Below are 18,695 nucleotides of genomic sequence, written 5' to 3'. Positions count from 1 at the left end.
AGGGGGCTCGTGCCTTGGGTCCCTGCCTCCAGCCAGGCCCCTGCAGCCCCCTGGCCTCCCAGCCCCCTGCACGGGGAGGATGGCCCCCAGCAGCACCCTGCTCCCCCCCCCCCCAACACTCAGGGCAGGGACACAGCTGCAGCAGGTCACGGTGTTTATTTGTTGTACAAACATCTGCAAAGTGTGGGGGCCTAGGGCACCACCAGTGGGTTCCAGCCCCCATGGGGCTTGGCTTGGGCAGGGGGCTGCAGCCAGGGCTCCCACCCCGCCGCCTAAGGCTGGGGTGGCTCCGGTGCCCAAGCCCCCTGCCTGCACTGCTGCTGCTCCTGGATGAGCTCCGGGCTGGGACCGCAGCCTGCCCTGCCCGGCACTGGGCACTGCTTGTGCCTGGCACGTGGGACTGTCAACCTGTCCGTCCGTCTGTCCTGCAGCCAGGCAGGCACCTTCTTCCAAGCACCTCCATCCCCCTCCACGTGTAGGCAGAGCAGAGAGGGTAACTGCAGGGCTAACCTGATGATGGGGTGGGGGCTCACAATTACCCCCCCCGGCCAGCCCCCTGCATTTGTCCCCTGGCACAGGCTGGGCAGGGCCACACACCCTCAGAGCAGGGTCTCCTTCTTGCAGTCGTGGCTGCAGGTTGGCCCCTCGAACTGCAGCTCGAGTGCCTGCTTGGGGTGCAGCCGGGCATCCTGCGTGGTGAAGGGCAACGGCGGCCACAAGAGCCCATTGTACCCAGGGGGGTGGCTGCAAGGCGCCAGCACCACAGGCACGGCCACGGCCAGCGAGCAGCCAGCGGGGGAGGCTGGCGAGCTCCCTGGGGAGGTGTCAGACAGGTGAGTGGCTGCATGGGGTGTGTGGGGTGGCACTGCTGGGGACCCGTGCTGCTCCAGCAGGCACAGGATGGTGGCGTGGCCACGCTGGGCAGCCAGGGCAGGGGTCCAGCCATGGCTGTCAGCAAGGCAAGGGTTGGTGCCGCGTTCCAGCACAACATGGCCCTCCTGGGCAGCGATGCCCAGAACCATCGCCCCTTGGCTGCAGGCCTGGCCTATGTGGGTGTCACAGTCCAGCAGCAAGCAGGCGGCGGTGGTCTGGCCCTGCCAGGAGGCCAAGCGCAGGGCTGAGCTCTGCTCCCTGTCCACTGCGTCCACCTGGGCCCCGTGCTGCAGTGGCAGCTGCACGGACTGCCCCACCAGCAGGAAACGTGCAGTGCTGCGCGCCCCTGCGTGTCCCAGCCCTTGGGGTCGGCCCCGTGCACCAGAAGCAGCTCTGCCAGCGCTGGGTGCTCCTCCAGCACCAGCAGGTACAGCAGGGGCCAGCCCTCAGCACCAGGGAGGTTGCGGTCGGCCCCACGGTGCAGCAGCAGCTCAGCGGCAGGGTGGTGGCCATGCAGGGCAGCAATGGCCGGGGCAGCGCGGCCATCGTGGCTGCAGTGGTCCAGGGGTGGGCGGCTCTCCAGCAGCAGGCGCAGGCCGGGGCAGTGGCTCTCCTGTGCAGCCAGGTGCAGCAGGCTCCAGCCCCATGCGTCACCGTGCTTCTCGTCCAGCCCCCGGGCCAGCAGTGCCTGTGCCATGGCTGCGCTGCCCTGCACTGCTGCCACAGCCAGCGCTGTCACCCCTCGGGGTCTGTGCGGTCCATGGCTGCCCCCTAGAAGAGCAAGGCGCTGACCACTGCCCTGTGGCCCACGGTGGCAGCCACCAGCAGTGCTGTGTGCCCAGCCACATTCACCTCGTCCACCTGGGTGCTGGCCTCCAGCAGCAGCTCCACTATCTCGGTGTGGCCCTCGTAGGCAGCTCCAGCAGTTGTTTGAGTCCATCCATCACGCACACGCTGCTCCACATAGGCACCGTGCTCCAGCAGCAGCCTCACCACTTTGCTGTAGCCCCAGCTGCCTGGCACACAGAGGGCAGCCACTGAGAGTGCTGCGTGCCTGTCGGCATCGGCAGGGTTGGGGTTGGTGCCATGGGGCAGCAGCAGCTCCATGATGGGGCAGTGGCCCATGTAGGCAGCAGCAATGAGGGGGGTCCGGCCCTCAGCATCAGCCTGGTCCACACAGGCACCGTGCCACAGCAGCATCCAGACGACATCCTTGTGGCTGCCCCAGGCGGCTGCCCGCAGTGCTGTGCGGCCCTCGGCGTCTGCTCTGTCCACCTCTGCACCCATCCACAGCAGCGTGGCCACAGCCTCGGTGTGCTGAGTGCAGGCGGCTGAGCGCAGGGCAGCCCAGCCCTCCCAGTCCGGCCGGCTGATTTCGGTGCCGTGGGCCAGCAGGCACTGCAGCACTTCGGTGTGGCCCTGAGGGGCAGCCAGTGTCAGAGGTGTCTGCCTGCTGGCATCAGCCGCCTCCACCTGCACCCTGTGCCAGCAGCAGCGTGGCTGCCTCGTGGTGCCTGCCATGGGCTGCGCTGGCCAGCAGCGTCCAACCGCCTGGCATGGAAGAGTAGCTTGGTGCCACCAGGGCCATCTGCCAGCAGTGTGCCCAGTGCCTCCAGCAGCTGCTGGAAGTCATCCCAGCTGGGGCTGGGCTTCGGACCGGTGCAGTGTGCCCAGAGCGCCCGGTACAGCTCCTCGGGGTGCAGGGGCCGGGGCGCAGCCAGCAGCCAAGCAGCAGGTGGGCGAGGGCAAAAGAGTGGTGGTGGAAAGAGGTGCCGGCACAGCCAGAGGTAGAGGCTGTTGAGGGTGCCAGGGACGTGCCACAGCTCACGCAGCACAATAGTGCCAGCGGCCACCCCATCTAGCACCCGCTCCAGGTAGAGGAAGCCGGCCAGGTAGAGCTCCGGGTAGAGGAAGCAGCGCTGCTCTTGATGTGCAGCTGGTGCAGCACCTCGTCAGTCTGCTGTGTCAGGTGCTGGCACAGGGCAGGCTCATGGTCCAGCCGGCACAGGATGTACTGCTGCATGTCCTGCACCACCGCCGCCTTCTGCAAGTCGTCCAGGCACAGGCAGCAGAAGCCTGGAAGGGAAACGCATCAAGGGGGGACCACGGCTGCCCCCCGCCCTCCTGTGCCCACCCCCACCCACTCCCCAGTCCCCAGTCCCGCTCACCAGTGAAGCTCCTGGCCAGTGCCTTGCCGTGCCGGCATGCTGAGCAGACCAACAGCAGCCAGGGGGGCAGCAGGGCCTGGTGCCGGGCCAGCAGCTCTGCGATGGTGCCGCTGCATCCCGATGGCTTCCACTCACCCTCAGCCACCAGCATCCCCTCGTCCAGGGCACCCACCAGCAGCAGCAGGGGCTGCTCCGGGGTGCAGCAGTGGCAGCAGCACGGCCCTGGGAGGACACAGAAGCACCTGAGGCTGTGCCAGGACGCGGCCCCATACCTGCAGGAGACCCCGGTGCAGTGCTGGGAGCTACGCCTGTCGTCCCTCTCCTCTTGAAGGCCTCATCTGGGTCCAGCTTGCTGTCAGCAGGCAGTGGGGCAGGAGGCAGCCGGTACCCCTGCAGCAGCGGGGAGCGCTCCAGGGGCTGCACCAGCCCCAGGACGAAGCGGTGGGGCGAGAGCGTGTCGGCATCCTGCGCCTGGCAGAGGTGCCAGCCCAGCACCCGAGCGGCCAGACCAGCACGGTGCCCGCCTGCTGAGGTCGGCCACAGCAGCTCGGTGCAGAGAGCCGTCCTGCTGCAGCCGGGACCCCCGGTCAGCATCACGCCGCCCCCCTGCCTGTGCGCCAGCCGCTGCCGCAGCCGCTGCGGGGCCCAGTGGAAGGAGTCGCCCTGCTGCAGGGCGCCAGGTTCCGCTCTCTGGGGGGGCGCGGGGCATGCTGCGCCCTGGGCACCCCGCGGGCAGCGGGGCAGGGGGCTGCTCCGTGCGGAGCCTGCTGCCGGGCCCTGCCAGGGGTCACCGCGTCCCCGGTGCGCGGCGGGCGGCACGGAGGGGCAGGCACCTGGGGGAGAGGGGTCAGGGGCACCGGCAGCGCTGCCTAAGCTGCGCCCCCAGCCCCGCGCTGCGCCCCCAGCCCCACGGTGCGCCCCCAGCCCCACGGTGCGCCCCCAGCCCCACGGTGCATCCCCAGCCCCACGGTGCGCCCCCACACCGCGCTGCAACGGGAGGGCTCGGGGCGGCACCGGCGCTGCGGGGACCCCGGCGCGGCCCCCCCGAGCCCCGGGGCAGCGGGACCTCGCGCGTGGGGCCGGGACCCCCGGCTGCGAGGCGGGAGGGGGCGGCGGCGCGGGGGCGGCTCTCACCGTGCCCGGGAGCGGAGCGGCGGAGCTTCCGCCGGCCGGGCGGGGCAGGAAGCGGCGGCGGCGGCGGCTGAGCCCGGAGGCACCGGGAGGCTCCGTCCGCGGGGCTCCGCCGGCGGCGCCCGGACCGGCCCCGGGGGCTGGACGGTGCGGGGCGGAGCGGGGCGGTGCGGGACTTAGGTGCGTGTGTCGGTCTGCTCGAGGGTGGGAAGGCTCCGCAGGAGGATCTGGATAGGCTGGACCGATGGGCTGAGGGCAACCGTGTGAGGTTCTACAAGGCCATGTGCCGGGTCCTGCACCTGGGGCGCAACAACCCCAAGCAGAGCTACAGGCTGGGAGATGAGTGGTTGGAAAGCTGCCTGGCAGAGAAGGACCTGGGAGTACTGGTTGATAGTTGGCTGAATATGAGCCAGCAGTGTGCTCAGGTGGCCAAGAAGGCCAACAGCATCCTGGCTTGTATCAGAAATAATGTGGCCAGCAGGACTATGGAAGTGATTGTCCCTCTGTATTCAGCTCTGGTGAGGCCGCACCTCGAGTACTGTGTTCAGTTTTGGGCCCCTCGCTACAAGAAGGACATGGAGGTGCTCGGGCGAGTCCAGAGAAGGGCAACGAAGCTGGTGTGGGGTCTGGAGAACAAGTCTTACGAGGAGCGGCTGAGGGAGCTGGGCTTGTTCAGCCTGGAGAAGAGGAGGCTCAGGGGTGACCTTATCGCTCTCTACAGGTACCTTAAAGGAGGCTGTAGCGAGGTGGGGGTCGGTCTGTTCTCCCACGTGCCCGGTGATAGGATGAGGGGGAATGGGCTAAAGTTGCACCAGGGGAGGTTTAGGTTGGATATTGGGAAAAACTTTACCGAAAGGGCTGTTGGAATTGGGCTGCCCAGGGAAGTGGTTGAGTCACCATCCCTGGAGGTCTTTAAAAGACGTTTAGATGTAGAGCTCAGTGATATGGTTTAGTGGAGGACTTGTTAGTGTTAGGTCAGAGGTTGGACTCGGTGATCTTGGAGGTCTCTTCCAACCTAGATGATTCTGTGATTATGGGAGGGATCCTTGCCACTGGCAGCTGTTTCCATGAGATCCATCACCTCTCCAGTTCTTTATGTTATGCTCTGTTTTATTGATGCTGCCTAACACTAATTTCCTGGTGGAATACCATGCAACGTGTTACCTGTGTCAATCAGTGCATGTTGCATCCAGGCACTCACATTTATCAACCCAAACGTTTGACAGAGCTGCTTTATACAGAGCAGTGCTGATAGGTGTTAATTATCCCTATAATGTTTTAAGTCTTCATTTACAAATGCTAGCTTTCACCAGTTGAGTTTTGGCATGATTTTAGCAGTCTTCCTGCCTGCCAGGTTTTCTCCCAAAAGCTCTCTCGCGCTAATCCAGCAGACATCCACCTGTGCTGCCCCACTCTGCGTGGTTGGGAGCACTGATGTGGGGTGGCTGCTGGGGCTACTGGCACCTGAGACATTTCCCAGACTGTGACCCTGCTCTGCCTGCCCTGCAGTGCTCTGCCCACACCAGGGAGCTTCCAGAGCTGGTGGGATGGGGTTGGGAGGGGAGGAGAGGGGATTGCAAAGCATCTGGGCCCTGCAGCCAGGGCACTGGGCAGAGCTGGGGCAGGGCGCATGGCCCCCACCCATGCACGTGCCCTGGGGAGGACGCCTGGTGCCAGAACCAGCACCTGCAGGGTGGAGGTGCAGGGGCCGAGACCTGAAATGAGGATGCCTGCAGCACCCCTCGTGTGGGGAGAGGCCGTGGCTGGGTAGGAGCGGGCTGGGGATGGCAGTGAGGGGTGCCTGCAGCAGCTGCAGGGGGTGGCAGTGGCTGTGCCCCTCTGCAGGAGCTGGGGGCACAGGACCGCTGCCAGCCTCGGCTTGGCAGGCTGAGAGCATGCTGAGGCTGCTCTGAGCTGTCGTGAGGCCACCTCTGGAAAGCCTCGAGATTTGCCCTCTGAAATGTGTTAACACTGCTTCTTGCTCTTGTCTCCTGTCTTCACCTGTGAATTAAGGACGGTGTGTTTGCCTCGAGCACTTTGGGTTTTTCTGCACACACCTGTGAACATGCCAGAGCTCACCAGGGCGTTTGGTTCTTTGCTTCATCCAAACAGTGACGCTGTGTAGCCGAGATCAGCCCCAGTCTGTGAGGTTGTCATTGCTCTGAGGTCATTGACAGCTCGAGGCCGAGCCCGTGGCGCAGTGCAGGGTGGTGGCCGAGGGCACTGGACTGCGATGGGTGCTGCAGGAGATGTCCTCGCGCTACCGCTCCCGGCCTGTGGAGCTCCTGCTGATCTCAGACTGCCTGGAGAGCAGGGCACTGGCAGCGGGAGGAGGACTGGATGGTTGGTGCCCTCCACCAGGTCCAGGCAAAGCATGGGGAGAGCATGGTGCTGGCAGCGGCCTCGGCACGGCACCATGCCGCGCTGTGCCCCTGGGGATGGGGCAGGGGGGCGGCGCTGGACACCCTGATCGAGCAGGGGCTGGATGTGGTGGCATGGACCTGGCCCCTGGAATCCCTGCCCCTCTGCATGCCCCGGCTTCGGGCAAGGTTTTGTTTGATGCCACGGCTCCTGCAGGCACAGCACTGTCAGCGACGATCACCTCTGGGGGTGGGAAGCACCACGTCAAGCCCAGGGTGGCGAAGGCGGCTGAGAAATGCTGCTGGCGCACCGGGGAGCTACCGGAGCTCCTGTGGCAGCTGGTGCTGGGCACGGGGCACCTCGAGGAGGAATCCTGGTGCGGTGGAGCTGCGGTTCGCCTGCCCATCCTGCTGGGAGGGGAGGAGGCTCTGGGACGTCACTCGAGCCCCAGCCCAGGCTCGCACCAGCGCTGCCGCTCCTGCACTCGGGCTGAAGGTACCTGGGGGCTGTGTGGCACGTGCTGCCCTGCTCCGTTGGGTCCCACGCTGCAGGTGGCCTGGTACAGCGTTGGGTACATCCAGTGGAAGGGGTAAAGGTGATACAGTTTGGTCAGGGAGAAGGCAACATGGATTTTGATTTCAGGGAGCGTTTGGCTTATTTTAGGGTATTGCAAGCAGCTTAGCAACAGCACTACACAAAACCGAAGTGACCCACCCTGACAGCAAAGCAGTGTCAGCAGTGTTTGAATCTCTTTCAAGTGATACGGGGGATATGCAGGCTTTTTGTTCTGGCAGCAAACCCAGTGCAATGTCTTGGCAGGTGCAGCGGCCCCACAAGGCAGGGAACAAGCCAGAACCCTTCTGCAAGGAGCATCCTGAGCCCAGGGCCAGCCCGGGGGTCCGGGTGTGGGGGGAGCAGGGATGGGGGTGGGCAGGGGGCTGCAGCGACCCCTCCTCATCCCGCAGGGCTGACAGTGCCAGTGAACAGCCTCCTTCTCCCTGCCCCCCCCCCCCCATAGTGCTGCAACTTGCGGGGGAGGTGATGCTTGGGGAGCCAAAATTAGACCCAAGAAGGATTTCTCATGTTTTGATCCTGGGAACCATTTCCACCACCAGAGATTCACAGATTTCCACCCAAAAACCCTGTGTAGGTGACACAACCCAGGCAGCTCCCACATCAACCCTACTTCCCCCGATGGCGGGTGATGCCCCGGGTGCGCGGGGGGCTGTGGGATGGGCAGGGTGCAGGGGGCCCAGGGTGCTGTGTGTGTGTGCAGAGCCCCCGGTGCTTCTAGCCAAGTAAACCAGGTGTCTGTGTGTGCACATGTGAGTGTGCACGTGTGTGTGTACGGGCGTGCAAGGGCTGCTGCACTGCGCTGCCTGGATGGGGTCTGCAGGACCAGGGGTGCTCGGAGCTGCAGGGCAGCCAGTGCTGACGGTGTGCGGGCACCGCTCTGCCTTGGCCCCAGCTCTGCTGAGCTCCTGCTTGGCCCCAGCTGCCTCCCAAGGACAGGAACTGGGATCTCACGGCTCGTCACCCCTCCCTCTGGCAGTGTTGGTGGGGACGCTGAGCCTGGGTCTGGCCGCGGCTCTGCTCTGGGGGGAGCTGGGCCCAGTTGCAGGGGATGTGGCGCTTCTGTCCTGGCCCCGGCTTCTGCGGTAAGGGGATAGAGGGAGGAACGGGCAGGTGGGCAAACGGGCGGGTACCAGGGTCTGGGGGGGGACAAAACTGCAGGGAGTGCTGCCACTGATGTCGCCATAATTTGCAAGTATATGGATACTGCTGCCCCGTGGACTGGTGACCACAAGCACGCAGAACTACACCGCTGTTGGCCCCAAGGAGGGCTGCCATGCCTCCCGCCCCTCCAAAATGCTGTAAAAAAACATCAGGGTGCAAAACATCCAGAAAGGAGCAGAGGAACCCCGCCGCAGCACCCCCCCGAGCTGCGTGGGCACGGTGCCGCTCCCGTGCCAGGACCCGGCGAGTGGCCGGCGGGACCGATCCTGCCCCGGCCAGCGGACGCGCAGAAGGGATGCCGGTAGAGCCCTGGGGGGCCGCTTGGAGGTGCAGGGAAAGGGCTGCCGGGGAAGTTTCCTCACGCCTTTGCTTCCTCCCCTTGCTCTGAACGACACCAGCCCTGACTCATTTCCTGGTGGTGCCGGCGTGAGGCTGGCCCTGGCAGCGCCTCGCCGGGGTCCCGCAGCCGGGCTGGGCATGGAGCGGCCCCTGTGCCCTGCAGGGGCCTGGGGATGTGCAGCAACGTGTCCGTGTCCCCGGCCGTGGGGACACCCTGGGAGTGGTGCCATAGCGTGGGGGCAGCACCAGGCTCTGCCGGGCGCTGTGCAGCCGCACCACGGCGCGTGTGGCACAGAGCTGTTGTGCTGGGCTCTGCGCTGCTGGGCACCAGTTTTCTCGCGTGGTGTTTGGCTCCCCTTGCCCGATATCTGCACATCGCCACTTCCATCCCTCGCCCGTTGCCACCCCTTTCCCTCTCTGCCTTTTGGGGGCCGTGCTGTGTGTTCCTGCTCCCACAACACGGCGCCTCTCAGGGCAGCCTGGCTTCGCCTGCCCAGCAGGACAGCAAGGGGCCAGGCAGCCACTGTGGGTGAATGAAGCTGGGGCCCCAAAATGTGGCAGGGAGGCGGACACGGAGCTGTGGAAAGTGGTAGGGTGGGGATGCTCCCACACTGCCACAAAGCAGTGCCTGAGCTGTATTGTGCAGAAATTCTGCCATCCTAACATTCCTTCACCCTGAATGTCCTTGGAGAATTAACATAGAATTAAGATATTAACAAAGAATTAGCATAGAATTAAGATATTAAACAGCACTGTTCCCAGGACAGACCCTTGAGGTACACCACTCGTCACCGGCCTCTACTTGGACATAGAGCCATTGACCACCGCTCTCTGGGTGTGACCTCCAAGCCAACTCCTTATCCACTGGATGGCCCACCCGTCAAATCCTCTCTCTCCAATTTGGAGACCGGGATGTCATGTGGGACTGTGCCAAAGCCCTTGCAGAAGTCCAGGCAGATGACATCAATTGGTTTTCCTTTGTCAGCTGATGCAGTCACACAGTAGAAAGCCACCAGATCGGCCAGCAGACAGCTGAGCGGTGCCTTGTCCTTGTCCCCTGCAGTGTTTGGGACAGACCACAGCCGAGGACAGGCCACCAGGGGCAGGGGACCAGTGCTCTGCTCTTGTCTGGCTTTGCAGAGGACATCTGAGGCTATGCTCGGGTCAGGAAAGCATTTCCCTTCTGGTCAGGGATCTGGGAGGTGTGGCAGCTTGCTCTGGGACCTCTGGTGTTGCACCTGGGTGCTGCATGGCTACGGCTGTGGGGGTCAGAAACCGGGGCTGGCCCCCTCTGCCTGAGAGCACCCTGCTTTACAGAAGAGCATCTTCTGTTAGTCTGCCGAGCACGGCCCTGCTCCACAAGAGGTTAAGTTTAATTCTGGTTCAATTAATCCAGTCTCCAACATCACTCGGTGTTCTGGAGCACTGCCCAGCCCTTGGCACGGCAGCGTCCCCTCGCTTCGCCACCTCCTCCACTGAGCCGCATCAGCTCCCGGGCCAGCCCCAGCACCCATGTTCTTAATGCACAAATGTCCCCTTCTAAACACAGCCTGCTCTTCTCACCCCCCATCTGAGATGCCGAGCTGGACGCGCTCACAGCGCCATGCAGACGTGCCTCCGTTGGAGGGGGAGCCTTGGGAGAAACGTTGCCCCAGGGCTTTAAGAAAAGGGAAGCAGAAGACGCTCCCACCCCACGCGGGAGCTGCTCCGGCTGCGCGTGGGGTCCTGGCAGCCTTCTAGGAGGCCGCTCGCGATTTGCAAATATCTCCAGGCTGTTCTCAGAGAGATGGCAAGGCTAGAGGGGTGTATTTGGTAACGCACGCTGCAGGAAGACCTGAGAAATGTTCCCAGCGTGCACAACGGGGAGGAGGAAAAACGTTTTCTGTGGGCAGCCTCTGTGCTGCCAGGCAGTGCCGTGGCACGTGGGAGATGGGGGCAGCCCTGCAGGGCCTGGGGGGGTCAGGGCTGAGTAAATGGCAGCTGCGGGACGCTGCCCCGAAATGTGAGCAGCAGGCTGCTGCCTTTGTCTGAAAACCATGAGTTCCTGTGCCGTGATGCAGGAAGCCAAAGCCGTGGTCCCCAGTCGGCTGGGAGAAGCCCCCCCGTGCCCCTCTTGCCCCCCGCGCCCCGCAGGCCCAGTGCCCGCAGCTGGCAGCGGGTCGGGGCAAGGCGACGCGGTGTGCTGCCAGGCGCTGCTCTGCTGGGTGCCGTTCCAGCAGCTCTCCCTTTCCATGCAGCCTTTCAATTCCCCCGTCTTCAGCTTCTCACAATAGTGACTTATTTTTCTCAGTTTTTCAGGTGAAAGAACACTCCTGCAGCATCGGACAGATCCTCCCCATGCACAAACGCAAAGGCTGAGCCATGGCGCTTTTCAGCCTTGCTCTGAGGCCAAGCTTTTTGGTTCCTCAGCCTCAGTTCCGAGATGAATTCCACCCCAGCCCATTTCCGCAGGCTTCCCCTGTACCCCAAGCAGGTTCCCAAGGCGTTTCGTGCCGTGTCCCCTCTGGCAGCAGCCCCCCATGCATGCATGCTCCGTTGGTGAGCGCAGCGCCCCCGGTGCTGCGCTGCCAGGCCTGGCACCACCGGTCACCATCACCGATGTGCTCGGAGGGCGAAGTGAGGACTGGAACCGAGTGGCGGTGGTGCAGCAGCGCGGGAGGTGTGGCGTTGGTGCTGTGCCACTGCCTGCTCCAGGAGCAGCCGGAGGTGGGCGCGTGCCCAGGGAAACGGCCACCGGTGCCCCGCGGGGACTGCGGGCTCCTCTCCCGACAGCCAGTGCTGTCATCCAGCAGGACGCATCCTGTGAGGATCCGCACCGGCCCTGCGCTCGACACCACTCAGTGTTCTGAATCAATTAACAGATATATTTGGAAATCTCTTCCCTTTGTAAGCCACTTCCTCTGTGATTTGCCGATGCATTTTTAATAAGAATGTTATGCAATTGCTAAATAAAACTCCTTCCAGAAGTTAATTGACCAGGACAGATTTTCCATTAAAACCGGGCTGAAGCATTAATTTCTGTTACTGACTGAGAGCTGCAGAACGGAGCTGTGGGGGGTTTTCTGCACCTGCGTGTGGGACCAGAATGAAGCAGCCGCCAAACCCGTGTCTGCTCCACTCACTTCTGCCAGGGATGTTGAGCAGAGCAGAGCAGAGCACAGTAGAATAGAATAGAATAGAATAGAATAGAATAGAATAGAATAGAATAGAATAGAATAGAATAGAATAGAATAGAATAGAATAGAATAGAATAGAATAGAATAGAATAGAATAGAATAGAATAGAATAGAATAGAATAGAATAGAATAGAATAGAATAGAATAGAATAGAATAGAATAGAATAGAATAGAATAGAATAGAATAGAATAGAATAGAATAGAATAGAATAGAATAGAATAGAATAGAATAGAATAGAATAGCTCAGTGGGAAGGGACCTTCAGAGACCATCAAGTCCAACTGTCTGACTGTTTCAGGGCTAAACAGAAGTTAAAGCACATTACTGAGGGCATTGTACAAATACTTCTTGAGCACTGACAGGCTTCAGGCATCAACCACCTCGCTAGGAAGCCTCTTCCAGTGTTTAACCACCCTCACAGTAAGGAATTTTTTCCTAATGCCGTCTGAGCCTCCACGGCTCAGCTTTGTGCCATTTCCGTGTGTTATAATGTAATTCCCTCATGAGTTAAGCTCTCACTTAAAACCTTTAGCCATTTTCACTACAATTGTGGTGAAATTTTACTCCTCATAATCTGTTATAGCAGAAGCAGTGATTTCTTTTTCATGCTGAGCCTTTCTTCAGATTTGAAGATGCCTTGGAGCAGACACCAGCCGCAGTGAAAACATCAAAAACTGGGCGCTCTGTGGGGCTGATCAGAAGGGCTCGCAAGGATTTCCAAAAGAGGTTTGGGAAACTACACAGTTGCTTTATCTCCTCTGAAGACTGGAATACTGAAAACCCCACTTGCAAAGACTGCAGCTTTCCCTAGTGGGAGGAACAACAGCCCGGAGGCACCGGGCAGGAGCTGCTGCTGGCGGTGATGATGATGCCAATGCTGCTGCTGCTGCTGGTGCTCAGTTTTGTACTTCCTGTGCTGTCAGCCCCATGGCAGTGGATGAACTGTGCACTGCATTCTGCAGCCCGTTGGTCCTGCCCTAGGGTTGGGATGCGGGGCCTGGAGCCCACCAGTCCTGGGGGCTCAGCAGGACCTCGGGCTGCGAGGGGACACCCCTGAGCAGCAGCAGAATGGGCTGGGGGTCCACCAGAGAGCAGCGTGCCCCCATGCAGAGGGGGCTCCTGCAGCCACTGAGGGCGCAGGAAAGGAGGAGAAAAGCAACCTTCACCCCTTGCAGGGCCGTGAGCTGCTGCTCGGACATCCACGCTGCCTCCTTGCCCTCCCTCCGAGGAGGGGGTGGGCAGGTTTAGCAGCTTGGCTGCTTGTCCCCCTCCGTCCCCCCAGCTCCGTCCCCATGGGATGCCTCAGCCCTGCCCCACCAGAACGCAGCAGAGGCTGAGCTGCTGCTTCCTGCCCTGCTGGCGAGTGCTACCTGCGGTGCGGGAGGTGCAGCGAGCTCGCAGGGGGTGGCAGCGAGCAGCTCCTGCGGGGTGGCCCTGGGGCACCCATGGAGCGCTTGTGCTGGGGAAGCCACTGCATCGGGCAGCAGGGCACAGACTGCTCGGCTTTGGCCTGGCAGCTCCGTTGCGGAGCCGTCCTGTGCTCCACAGCCCCTGGGCCACCCTCCTGCACACGGGCTCCTGATGAGCTTCTCGGTCCTGAGAGTCCCCAGGCCTCTCAGGACATCCTCCTGCCTTGCTCAGTGCACAATTGTCTCAGCCCCACTGTGACTTCAGGAGCACCATCACCTATTTCTCGTGGTCTCTGCCCACCTGCAGCTCTCTGCCTGCTCTGCTCCAGCTGGGATAGGGCAGTGACACCCCCAGACAAGGGGATGCTCAACCAGAGCGGCTCAGGGTCCCTGTGTTGCTGCCTGTGCCCAGCTCAATCCCAGCCTCCAGCACCAGCCCTACGGAATTCCCCCTGACCACAAGGGGAAGAAAGAGCCTTGTGTTGGAGGTACAAGGCAGCATGGACCTATAAGGCCTCACACAAACACCGCTAGCAAATCTTTGCAAGCCAAATGCACGTTAATACAGAACTTGCCACTTATTTTCTGCCAGCTCCGTGTCACCTAACCTCTTCTTGGCCCCTTTTCAGCATTACCTCCACAAACAACGCTGCCAGCCTTGGGTTAAGACAACACTGCCAGCTTAACTAGGGGGGTCTAAAATACTGAATTGCTGGTTCTCATGGTTACTCCCTTCTGCTCTGAGATGAGAAAAATGCCATCCATACTGCACCACACCATCACTCCTCTCGTTTTCCCCCAGATGTGGGCTCAGTGTCCTATAGGGCCTACTCAGTTCTCAGAGTAACTTTTTCTGACTGCTGGAACTGCAAGCAGCTATCACCCCTAAATAAATCTGTAGGAAGAGCAGTTCCTTTAGCATTAATTCCCATTCGCTTCAACTGCTGAGGCACTGTAGCCTTGTGGATGTGCTTAGACACCTTTTTGTGTGAGAACACCACATGGCATCTTCTTCTTTAAATACATATTTAAGCTGAGAAGTGATCTATACGTTCACAACTACCTTTGTTATCACCGAGTTTACATTGTAAACCAAATTATTATGTAATCTCCAATCTGTTACCTCCTGCAGCTATGCTGGGGAAGGTGAAACAGCACTCCCAGGATCAGTACAGGACTGGAGTCAGAACTCCGCGAAATGTGACTAACTGCAGGCAGAGCGTCCCTTTCACTTTTTACTGGGCAGTTTCCTCTCACATTTAACATCTGAGTTCTGCTCAGCTTGCCCTTTAACACAAAGCCTGGGAGAAGAGAGCAAAAGGCAGTTTTCTTCTGGACAGGCTGAGAGCTGCCACACCACACTACCGACTGAAGACCACTCGCTCGCTAGGACTAGCCAGATTGTGTCAGTTCCACAGAAGAACATCACCATCCCCATTTACTGACAAAGGCCCAGCAAACATTCCCTGACCTGCCAAACCTTCACCTCTCCTGAGCAGGGAACCTGGAATATCAGAGCAGTGACTGCCTAACACCCTCACATTTCCTCAAGAACAGCTCACCCACTTTTGCAGTCTGATGAGTTCACACGTGCTGCTGCATTCCTGTACTATTTATTTCACATCACACACACAGGGTAGACTTTTATAAAAGCTTTATTTTTCCTGATTATGCTGGTTTTAAAACTTCTGGAATTGCTTCTTGGTACCAGCAGCCTTTGTGACTTTGAGGACATTGAACCGGACAGTCTTGCTGAGGGGACGGCACTCTCCGACGGTGACGATGTCCCCAATCTGGACATCCCTGCGAAGACAACACCAACATTTCAGTGGTTGTCAATTTCCTGCATTCACACCCAATTAGCACAGACATCTGCAGTACATGATGCCAGAACTGCTGCTGTGTAACAGCACTGAAAGTGACCTCGCACACTTAGAGCTGTAAATCAAGAAGGTACGACTCAAAGTGCTGCAAAGACGTGTGCCAAAAACGCAGCAGTCATTCCCTGAGCTGCCACAAGGCCTGTCACTCCATGTGAGCACAAGCTCAAGACAAGAGTAAATGCAAGCTTTTCACAAAAGCAGGATGAACGCCAAGCACCAGAAGGGAAACCCCTTGAGTGATCAGGGGTTTCCCTTCTGGTCACATACAGGCTTGAAGCACTCAACCCACCTCACCTGGACTAGCATTTCACCTCATCCAGGCTTCCCTGGAAACCCTGCACTCCAAATATGAGCTTCGGAAGCAAACAGCAGACAAAAATGCTTTGAACCTGTCCTCATTAGTCTCAGCATTTACTTTGGAAACTTCAGTCCCAGATTTTTCGCCCTTTTTCAAAAACTATAAAGCTGTAACAGTGTTCAGTTTCAGAGGACAACAGGCAGACTGACCAGAACATGTCTTATGGTTCAGCAATTGCCACTGGCATTGTCAGCAGCCTCCTTCATCGACAGGGGCTCTGAAGACCATCGTGAGTTCAGACATCACCACCAGCAAACAAGTTCCAGGTCAGAAGCAGCAATAAACTGCACTTGCCCCACTGATGTTTCTAGGCAGAAGCTGGGTGAGGCATCACACACACTAGATACATGCCTATCAGACACGTGAGCATGTGGCACTTCTGTACCCCTGCTCTTTGTGGGTCAGCACTCTGCACAACCACCGCTGCACCACAGGGGCTTGCACGCACCTGAAGCAGGGGGAGAGATGCACAGACATGTTCTTATGGCGCTTTTCAAATCGGTTGTACTTGCGGATGTAGTGCAAGTAGTCCCGACGGATGACAATGGTGCGCTGCATCTTCATCTTGGTAACCACACCTGGGTGCAAGAGGTGGGAAGGTGACAAGGAGCATAAGCAAGTACACACCGACCATCAGTAAGTTAGCTGGGGGATCTGTATGTAACTAATGGAGAACGGACTTTCAGACAAGCTATCCAAGAAGATCAGCAGTGAGGAGTGGCATCTGACATCTGAAAGCGGTGCCCATCAATTCCGGTAATTTCTCCTGACTTACCTTAGTAAGTTACAAAACATCCTTTGAGAGATGCTCTAAAACCAATTCTACCAGGATGAAAAGTCTTTCTTTCCACCTATCAAGCTACAGTCTCCAAGGTTGTATTATGAAGCAAATGATTTTTTTCTGTGTTTTTGGTGACTTTCTAAAGCAGTCTGATACACCTCCTAGTGCCATTGCTCCCTGCACTATCTGCTACTACATTATATCGACACCAACACTGCAGTATGGTGCAGCCGGAAGGGTTAGCACCAACAACTGGTCCTTACTGCAGGCATCAGCAAAGCCACAAGGGCATCGTCGTCAAAGCCCCTTCACCATGAGGCTTGGAAGACCATCGTGAGAATGGCATCATGTGCAGCTCAAGGACCATAGCTGAGCTTCCCAGCAGCTCCAGACCGACACTCAGGCCAGGGGCTTTGTGTGCTTACCACACCAGTGGGTAACACGGCTGTGTTTACAGCATTACTCCTGAACAAGCTTCACAACTCACCTGACAGGATTCGGCCACGGATGGAGACATTACCAGTGAAAGGGCACTTCTTATCGATGTAGGTGCCCTCAATAGCCTGCAAAAAGAGCCAATTATCAGCGTTTGGACAAACAGTCCAGGCAGCGCGGAGGCTCGGTGATGGTGCCGAGGATCCCTAACTGCCCCAGCCCATGAGCAGACACACACAGCCCCGGGACAGGACCACCGCAGCTTTCAGGGCGCAGCTGCCCAGGCCGTGAGCCCAGGAGCGGGGCTGAGGCCGCCCTGCCTGCCCAGGCACCGCGGGGAGGCCGGGCCTTACCTCCTTGGGAGTCTTGAAGCCGAGGCCGATGTTCTTGTAGTAGCGGGGCAGCTTCTCCTTGCCGCCCTCGCCCAGCAGCACCCGCTTCTTGTTCTGGAAGATCGTGGGCTGCTTCTGGTAGGCCCGCTCGGTCTGCGGGGGGAGAAGGGGGCATCACAAAGGGCTCCGGGCGCAAACCCCCCCCCCGGTACCTCACTGGGACCCCCACCCCGGGGCACGGCTCCCCACTGACACCGGGGGCTCTCCCCGGCACCTCGGGGCACGGCACGGCTCCCCGCCCCCCCGGCCCGCAGGCCTCCCGCCGCCTCCGCGGCGGCTCCCCCGAACGGGCCGGCCCGACGCAGGCCGGATCGCAAGCCCCCCGAGCCCCGCGGCGGCCCGGAGGCGGCCGGGTGTAGGCCGGGACCAGGCCCCGTCCCGTCCCGTGGCGGCGCGGCCCCACCTGCGTGTCCGCCATCTTGCGCCGCGCGGCGGAAAAGAGCCCTGGGCTCCGCGCGGCGCCGCTTATCCGGCGGCGGGGCGGGGCGAGCGCCGGAAGTGGCGTCACGGGGCGGCGGCGCTGCTCGGGCCGCGCAGCGCGGGGGGTGCGGGCGGGGCGGGGCGGGGTGTGTGTGGGGGGTGTCGGTGCTGTGGTGAATTCGTTCCCTGCGGGAGCGGGGCGGGAGCCTCACAAGCGCGTCGGTTACCGACGGAGGAGTCGTTTCTGTAGCGTACCGGCCGCAGCCAGGCCCCCTCAGTGCGTGCGGGTCGCAGTGCAGCGGGGTGCGGGGGGATTTCCTCCTGGTCCCGCCCCGAGGGGCACGAAGCGCGTCCTGCGGTGGTGCCCGGGCACCCGGGGGCGCCGAGGTTCTCCGGGAGCTGCTGCGGGCCCCGGTGTTGGTGCCTGTGTTGGTCGGTTAGGTGAGGGACTTGGGAAGGGTGGGCAGTGACTTCTGCCCAGGCGGCCCTGGTCCCCGCAGGAGCTGGCGGAGCTGAGCCGCGGCCTCCTGAAGCCCCGGGGCCTGCCCTGGAGGAGGCGGGGGTGAGGGCGCACACTGACGGGGGCCTGTAGTTCGTGGAGTCGTTAGGGTTGTTAAAGCCCTCCAGGATCACCCGCCCCAACCACCCCTTACCACCACTGTCCCCCACCAAACCATGTCCCCAGGCACCACGTCCAGCCTTGCCTTGAACACCCCCAGGGACGGTGACCCCACCACCTCCCTGGGCAACCCGTCCCAACGCCTGACCGCTCTTGCTGAGAAGAAATGTCTCCTCATTTCCAACCTGAACCTCCCCTGGCACAACTTGAGGCCGTTCCCTCTGGTCCTATCACTGGTTACCTGTGAGCAGAGGCCGACCCCCAGCTCCCCACCCCTTCCTTTGTACCCACGCTGCCTGAACTCCAGAGAAGTGGAGCTTCTGGGTGGCTACCTCTGGGCCTGGACAAGTATTTGTGCTTTTTCAAAGTCCTTTTCAGAACCTGTTAATAATATTGCCAGGGTTGGACCTAAATTTGATTTTTCAGCAATTCTGGTCTCCTGGCATGCAGTGGGGTATCTCAGAAAACACAGTAAATCTATTTAGCTATAGATATATTATTTAGATATATTATTTATCTATATTTAGCTTTATACAAAAATACCAGTATAATATTATTGTGATGCAAATAAAGTTATATTAAACCAATACCGTATGGTACTCTGTTTATCGCA

At 60.2% G+C, this 18,695-nt stretch overlaps 2 protein-coding genes and 2 non-coding genes across 4 annotated transcripts; all 4 read right to left on the bottom strand.

Moving 5' to 3' along the window:
• Window positions 1–109: 109 nt before the first annotated feature.
• LOC106048566 (ankyrin repeat domain-containing protein 50-like) lies at window positions 110–4,457 on the bottom strand. The gene is given in 6 exon segments (XM_066990145.1): window positions 110–1,183; window positions 1,186–1,611; window positions 1,614–2,347; window positions 2,349–2,949; window positions 3,042–3,263; window positions 4,176–4,457. Coding segments are annotated over 4 exon segments (2,127 nt in total). The 5' UTR covers window positions 2,732–2,949; window positions 3,042–3,263; window positions 4,176–4,457; the 3' UTR covers window positions 110–599.
• A 10,374-nt stretch (window positions 4,458–14,831) lies between these two features.
• Window positions 14,832–17,601, bottom strand: RPS11 (ribosomal protein S11). The gene is made up of 5 exons (XM_066990142.1): window positions 17,447–17,601; window positions 17,005–17,136; window positions 16,704–16,779; window positions 15,884–16,013; window positions 14,832–14,997 (listed from the first exon to the last, which is right to left on the bottom strand). Exons 1-5 carry the CDS (start codon window positions 17,459–17,461, stop codon window positions 14,874–14,876), a joined length of 477 nt encoding a protein of 158 aa, XP_066846243.1. The 5' UTR covers window positions 17,462–17,601; the 3' UTR covers window positions 14,832–14,873.
• Window positions 15,594–15,686, bottom strand: LOC125180873 (small nucleolar RNA SNORD35). Its single transcript, XR_007159797.1, has one exon. It is a non-coding gene; the product is annotated as a small nucleolar RNA SNORD35 (small nucleolar RNA).
• LOC125180874 (small nucleolar RNA SNORD35) lies at window positions 16,479–16,570 on the bottom strand. Its single transcript, XR_007159798.1, has one exon. It is a non-coding gene; the product is annotated as a small nucleolar RNA SNORD35 (small nucleolar RNA).
• Window positions 17,602–18,695: the final 1,094 nt, after the last annotated feature.

The sequence above is a fragment of the Anser cygnoides genome, chromosome 1 (genome assembly GCF_040182565.1).
Source record: "Anser cygnoides isolate HZ-2024a breed goose chromosome 1, Taihu_goose_T2T_genome, whole genome shotgun sequence".
NCBI lineage: Eukaryota > Metazoa > Chordata > Aves > Anseriformes > Anatidae > Anser > Anser cygnoides.
The sequence above is the reverse complement of the archived record's forward strand: the minus strand, read 5'-3'. Positions and strand labels throughout refer to the sequence as shown.

Coding starts and splice junctions, on each gene's coding strand:
- RPS11 (XM_066990142.1), bottom strand. Junction 16,014..16,703: donor CCGTGGCCGAATCCTGTCAG/GTGAGTTGTGAA, acceptor TCTTGCACCCAG/GTGTGGTTACCAAGATGAAG. Junction 14,998..15,883: donor CATCTCTCCCCCTGCTTCAG/GTGCGTGCAAGC, acceptor TTGTCTTCGCAG/GGATGTCCAGATTGGGGACA.